Consider the following 7,770-nt stretch of genomic DNA (forward strand, 5'->3'; position numbering starts at 1 on the left):
TTTTATTTTTTTTTTTTTTTATTTTTTTTTTTATTTTTTTATTTTTACAATAATTCTTAAAATTTGTTTCCATTACCAAAATAAATAAATAAACGAAAAAAATGCTACAGTAAACCAAAAAATGAATTCTCACCATTTTGGTGAGAATTAAAATTCCTCCAAAACATGGAAAATGTCCATGTCGCATGAAAATGTGGAATTCGTTTCCCACGAAAAATTTCACCTATCAAACACATGAAAAGTTCGAAAATTGTATTGATTTTCCATTTTCCATGGAAAATGGGAATCCATCAAACAAGGCCTAAGTGAAACCCTCACAGAGGTTCATGTACAAAGAATGGGATTCCGACAATTCAATGTAGTCGAACTCTCATGTTGATCCAAATGAATCATCCTTTTCACGGATGTTATTAGGCAATAGGAGAGCTCAAGGGCAAGTGTTACGTGTTGTTCACCCTTCCGCCACTAGAAACAGCATTTTCCGGTCAACTTGCATGAGCTAGTGAACAACAAGATATTAGATTTCATAGCGTCCAATTCCCGTTTTCAATCCATGACCAATATGTGCTCAAAGCTTCCTTTGTAATTCTATGGATATTGAGGAATATTCAACAAGACATTTTGAGAATTGTATGATGCTATCTTTGTTCCTTCCGTTTGAAGAAATGAATGATCCCAAAAAATCGATCTCTCTTAATTGTTAAACCTCTTTGATTGAGCGCCAAATGATGAGCTATCATGCACTCTTTTAAGGGTGTCTGCTTTTAAAACAAACCTCATGACTTCCTGAGCACCTCTCATTCCTTTATCACTAAACGATCATTCCTGGACCTTAATTGGAGATCTGGACTGTTCCCTTCTCCAGGATGAAGCTTATATCCCATCATCTCCCTGTTCGTGGTGTCTTTCCTAAAACTTATTCAAAAAAAATCTTTACGCATCATATATAGGGATAAAAAGAAATGGAATAAGTCCTTGTTTGATGTAGATTGAAATAAACTTTTAACAAATTTTATTAAAAGTTGAGAAAATGTATGATTGAAAAATTCTGGATAATGGTTAAAACTAATTGTTGACTTTGACTTGAGATTAAAAACAAAACCAAATAGGGACTACAATTATTATAGAAGAAAAAAATACAGAAGACAAATAATGATTCAAACGTGATTCGACATTTTTGAACAACGAAACACACAATTTCCATTTCGATTGTAGATGTAACCAACCTACTATTAAGGATATAGGATATGGCAGAAACAAATAATAGAAACCACATCTCATAAAATTTGGAACAACTTTGCATCAAAAAATTTTCATCTCTTTCTATTTCACATGAATGCTAAAATGTGGTGGCAGTTAAAACAAATGTATTTTTTACTAAACATTATTGAAGAGTACAAAGGACAAAATTTTATCATTTTTAGTTCCATAACAGTTAATACTACAGATTCCCCCCTCGCAATCATGCACATTGTAAACACACAAATTAGTTAAAACCACAGGTACAATGTACCAAAACAGACTTCTCTGATATATGGGAACTGTCAAAATATCTACTGCATTAAGCAACATCATCCTCAAAGCAGTAATAGCCTCAAAATCTACTTCTTTGCATTGCTCGATGAATCTAGTTGCGGTTTGACAATACTTAACTGACCTCCATCTTTGTTAGCAACAGTAGCAGCTTTAACCTCATTGCAGTGATTAATAAACTTGCTCAGCTCCTGATCAGTAAAAAGATCCATAAACATCAAACAACAAATATCAGCTTCACAAAAGAGGACAGGAACTCGAGCATCAACATATCATCCATATTGTCAGCTAAAACTTTTGAGTTTCTACACAAACCAGTTCAGAGATTGAATTGCATCATTATTTATTCTCATACCAATTAAAGAAAGAAGCTCTTCAGTGATTTTGCTGGCAAAAGATGGCTTGCTATCATAGACAAAACTGTTATTATCTGCCGACTATCAATCCACCTTTACTCTATAAAATATCGTTGCCAATGCAGTTTAACATATATTTATGCCATATGTTTGGAACAACTAATGCGTCGCAGTCAAAATTCGTTCTCCCGGAACATACCACTTTCACGAAGAACATCAAATATAATAATTATTAGCATACTGAAACTAAATTTAATGATAGTCATATTGGATTAATAAAAGAATAGTCAAATTGTGGTGTGCAAATTGCACTAGAAAATTTCTTATATCACACACATGGTTCAACCATATCAGTACAACAGGCTATAAGGATTTTTGAAGACTAGTTAAAGCAAGACGTATCCTACAGTCCAGGGGACTGAGATAGTGGACATCCATTGAATCTATCATACACATGTATGGTTAAAGAAAGTAAACAAGGAAAACGTGATGAAGGAAAAAGTATGTCAAACTTGATAATTATCATCTGTAGTAGTTCAGAATATTTTCATCACTGACCATTCTCAAATCTCATATAAGAACATATTAGAGAAACTAGCCCATATATATAATAAAAAGCTAGAGAAGCCAATTGGCATGGACCAGTCGGCCTGTCCTGGGCAACACTGCATGGGGTGCGCAAGTTCAGTACCAAGTCAGTACACCAAATGGACCTGGCCAAGCTAAACTTCTAAAATAAATTTAAGCTACCCAAATGAAAATTTTTTAAAGATGCCTCAAGCTTAATTATTTGTCAGAATAACACCATTACACATTAAAAATTGTCATGTGGTACCTTCAACTATTATTTTGAGTGCCACAAATTGAAGAAGTGATGAATAAAAATTATGAGTTCTATGGTTTGTTTTTTTTTTGTTTTTTTCTTTTTTTTATAGTTTTGAGAAAAAACAGGGGTGGTTCATGGTTTGGTTAGAGGGGAAAAACCTCAAAGGACTATTGGCCAACGTTTCAATTCAAACAATTAACTCAAGAAATTTGTAGAGTTAGCCAATCAGGACTGCTTACAATTCAGTCATATACTTTCCTATATCAGTAGTCACTGCTATACTCAAATTTATCAATATCCCAAGCATGCACGGTACATGATAAAGCATCAATATAAATTTTACTTCAACCATTTTCGTAGGATCTAATAGTAGTATACTTTCAAGAATGAGACTTGGAAAAGCAGGAAGATAAAGTTTGTATTCACAGGGAAATTCAATGGCCTTCAAATATCATCTAACATAAATGGAGCATCACTAAATATAAAAAGACATTAGCTAATACATGTCAAACTTCAAAAGCAAACATAGATTAAAGGATAGTTTCAATTTTCAAGTTAACTTCAACGGGCTTAATTTAACCATTGTTTCCATTTTCCATGAATCACATGAAACGGTTCACATCATGAGCAACATAAGAAAGAGTTCAATCTATAAACTCCAGCCTCGTAAAACATCTAATCTCAGAAAAGAAATTTAGACATATTTTTCACATCTATGGATGCAACTAGGCCAAGTTGGTCCATACTATCGCAGCTGAACTTGTAATCTGGAAAGTGCCAGCCCACAGCTGAATTAAATCTACCTCGATTCACCATTTTTCAACCTTATACCACAGTTGAAGGCCACAATTTACCAGCTTTCCCTTGCCCACAGTCCATTTGAGCAGGAATTTTCATACCCTCTTTGATTTAGGCATTGAAATAAAAAAAATGGAATGGCCATTGTCAGCCAAATCATCCTTGAGATGGAGGCCTTTTAAGACGCTAAGCAACAATTCCTCAGTTTTTTTCCCAAAATCAAAACTATAATACAAACCCCTGACCATTTCTTCACTTTCAAAACTATAAAACAAAGATCTTGTTGCAATCTTATTCATTGCTGATTCACTTCTATTTATCAAGTTCAGTTGTATTGCTAATGAAGAACAATTGGAAGAAGATAGATTTTAACAGTAAACTGTAGTGTCTACAAACCGTACTTCCAATAAATTATAAACTTGAAGTATTTTTCTTAGTACTTTCCATTTTGATAGATTGAACTTATTTTCACAAATTTGGGAGAAAAAGCCCAATTCAGCTTGGCCCATGAAGGGGTTTATTTATTAAAAAGCCTTTCTGAATGTTATATCTAGTCGAGTATAGCATACAAAAGATGCCCTTATGTTATCATTCTAGAAGCATGTTTGGCTGGGCTTATGAATTGTCAAACTATCTTATAAGCCCAGCCAAACATACAGCTAAAATCGTCGGATGACTAATTTCACGGCCTATATCACATTAAATCATAATTTCAGCCCAGCAAACTTATCCAAACCTAAAAGTAATGTTGACCAAATGATTTACCAATTTACCCTCTTATACTCATTTATCATCCAAGCAACCTACATTAATTAACTATTAACATCAATTTCACATTACGTGTTGATTCTTATTTGTAATTAACATACGAAAATGACCAGCCCAAATATTACATTGTAACATGGGTAGCTAAATTGATACCACAATTTCTTTTAAGCCTACAACATTTTAATTGCATTTATGGTCCTTAAAATTTTTGCTTATTGACATAATTATGTCCCCACTTTTCTCATCGCATTGTTACTATCAACCTTTCACTAATTAGCACATCTTGTCCCTGCTAACAGTTTACGTCCAAAAATTGTGTTATGAGGTTACAAAAAAAATTATTGTCCAATATTTTTAAGCAAGGAAAAAAAAATGCACCTAAATATTTGCCCTTATTTTGAAGGACACAAGCAGGATTTTTGGGAAAAAAAGAAAAAAATCTTCAGGTGTAGTATGTGTTAATTATAGAAGATTGTGAGTAACAATGCGATTAAAAATAGTTGGAGAAATAAGTGTGACAATAACTAAAAGGTAAGGACATTTAATGCAATTATAATGTGGTGTGAATATAATTACCCTTAAAGATGGTTCAATGGTTTTAATTTATGGTACAATTATAATTTTTATCATGAAAGAATTCCTAAAAAATTTTGGGTTTTGCTTTATATTTTCATTTAAACACTATGCGGACATAATATGTAATTTGACAACTACTAACCGCTAATAAGCTAATGCAGGTCATCCCAAATATATGAGCTTATTGCACTTGCGAGCACATGACATCCAATTATGTGAACTTTTTAAAAATAAGATAGCTGAATCTTATAAGCCCCAGCCAAACATGCTCTAGACAATCCGGCATAAGGCAATCATAAATTAAGCCCAGTCCAATTGCCCAATAAAACTGTTTTAACTTGAAAATCAAAGAAGAAACACCTGAACCATGAATTTGACATGGAGCCGAACAACTAGCGAAAAAATTAGGGATTACGTGACTAATATTCACTGAAGGTGCATGAAATGTTTTCCCCCACAGCCTTCTGGACACAGCATAAACATTCTATGGTAGTACAAGCATATCTCACATCATCGAATGAAATTCAGAAATAATGCTAATTTCTTTACATCGATTCCAAAAAATTCTTTACTTAATCATTTATGTAATAACATAATTTTACTCATCCCACTTTTTTGTTTCATATACATTTACATGCACTTTAGCTCCACTCACGGATTTTTCTTCTGTAGATACAAGGTAATTGGCAACATAAAATTTGTCTTCAGAGAAATTAAACTAGATATCACTACTCAAAACTACAAAAAAATTAGTGATTTAAGAACTTAAAGCAAGAACTTGATACATACTTTCCAAAATTAAACAAAAGTGAAAGCGCAAAGCTTACCCGGTCAGCATCCATCTCTTTTGTCACCTTCGAGGGCTTCACCACTTTCTTCCCTTCAATTCAATCAAAACAATACATTAGAAACAGAAAAATTCAACACCCCCCCCCACCATTTATTTCTCTGCGTGATATTGAAATTGCGTTACCTTTGCGTGTTTGAGAGAGCTTTCCATGGCGATTTGGAGGGATAGATTTCTTTTTCTGTTGGCCTTTGAAAAGATTTCCCTTTTGCGTCATTTTTTGTTCGTCTATGTTTCAATTTGATTTTCAGGAAGCGGCTCTTTGAGTTCTAGGGTTTTGCTTGAGCTCTTATTGAAGTTTGAACACTTTTATATTTATTTCAGTATCAGTCCTCAACTTATTGCTCAAGTAGCGAGCAAGTTCATTCTCAAACTCTATAGATGCAAAATTAATCCCCAAGATGGGCATTCAAATCTATGTTAAATGGCAAAAAAATTATGTCTCACTTAATTTTAAATTTTATGAGAACTCGTCTAAGCCCCTTTTGACCCCCATTACCTGAAAATGAAAATGGGGGAATAATATTTTTTAGAAAAATGAGTGATTGAAAAATAAAGAAAATTTTTCGATTTAAGTGTAACATTATTTTATGGAAAATTGTGTAGTTGAAAATAGGAGAAAGAAAAATGAAATGTAATGTAATTTAATTTAATGAGGATCAAACAGAGGCTAAATTGAGAAATGAGTAGGAGTGGACATGGTTCCAATTAGTTCTGGTTCTAAGAGAACTGAACCAAACCATAAACCATTAATTTTCTTGATAATAGAACCAAATGATTTTTCTAAAGGTATGGAACCAAACCAAACCGATCCATTCGATTTTGGTTTGGTTTGGTCTGATTCTAGTTCTTACTTAAATTTTTAGACTTACGTCACATCCATAAGTTAATATATACTTAGGCTATGTTTGAATAATATTTTTTCAAAAAAATACATTCTTGAACAGTGATTTGACACATTTTCTACTAATATGCTATTCAACAATATATTCTTAGAAATATAATGTAGCTCAAACAACTGCTTAAATAAAAAATATAAGCATAAAAAATTTAACAAGTTCAAATTATCAATCATCAAGATTTCAAAAGTTCAAACTAACAAACAAAATATAAACAAATGCTTCTTTGCTAAAAGTTAATAATATCAAGTTTCATAATAGAAACTTAGCCCTTATCATCCAGACAATCTTTAATCGTTTAATACTCCACTGCTTTGTTTGAGGGATATGCAGGGTAATGTTTGGGATTCTTAAGGGTTTGAATTTAGAGTAATACCCTTAATGGGCCGAACAAAGATAATGGCTATTGGAATAGCTTCAATTAATACAAGATTAGATTCATATAAAAATAAAATTATAAGTTAAGCTTGGTTCTTGGTTTGGTTCTCGATTCTAGAACTAGAACCAAACTTGAACCAGAATCAATTAGTTCTAGATACGAAGAACCAAAATCATTCATTTTTTATTTTTTTATTTTTTTGTGTGGAATCGAACCGAATCGAACCGCTCAATTTGGTTTGATTTGGTCTGGACATTTTGTCCACCCCTAAAAATGAGACTATTATGTAACTATAATAAAAAGTTGAAAACTAACTTGTTCATTTTTAAGCTTGGAGACTATCTTATATTATATAGGCACTAGAATCGAAGAGCTAACAATACTTCTGCAGTTTTATGTCGACATTAGAGATTCTCTATCTATAAATAATATCTTATGTATAATAGAGAATATTTTTAAATTTAGATGTTAAAATTTTTTGTATACTCCAACAATATTATCTATTTGAATAATGCTATTTAATATCATTAGGATTGCAACTTCAATTTAGGTGGTACTAGATAATAGGTTAAATAAAATGTGAAATTAAACTAGTCATTTAATTCCACTTATCATTTAATACTACATCAACGTAACCTAAACTGAGGTTGTAATCTTAGTGGGGCTAAATGACATTACTCTATCTATTTTGACTCTTCATTTTTTTAAAGAAATATTTACTGATTTCTATTCATCTCTTATTAACATATTTTTTTTAATATGTGAAGCAAAATTTCATCAACCAACAA

General features: G+C 32.1%; 1 protein-coding gene across 1 annotated transcript; it reads right to left on the minus strand.

The window, feature by feature from the left end:
* Positions 1–1,350: 1,350 nt before the first annotated feature.
* LOC111384728 lies at positions 1,351–5,988 on the minus strand. The gene is made up of 3 exons (XM_023009048.1): positions 5,831–5,988; positions 5,685–5,737; positions 1,351–1,724 (listed from the first exon to the last, which is right to left on the minus strand). The coding sequence occupies exons 1-3, from the start codon at positions 5,919–5,921 to the stop codon at positions 1,602–1,604; spliced, it is 267 nt and encodes an 88-aa protein (XP_022864816.1). The 5' UTR covers positions 5,922–5,988; the 3' UTR covers positions 1,351–1,601.
* Between the last annotated feature and the right edge of the window lie 1,782 nt (positions 5,989–7,770).

Source organism: Olea europaea, chromosome 3 (genome assembly GCF_002742605.1).
Source record: "Olea europaea var. sylvestris chromosome 3, O_europaea_v1, whole genome shotgun sequence".
NCBI lineage: Eukaryota > Viridiplantae > Streptophyta > Magnoliopsida > Lamiales > Oleaceae > Olea > Olea europaea.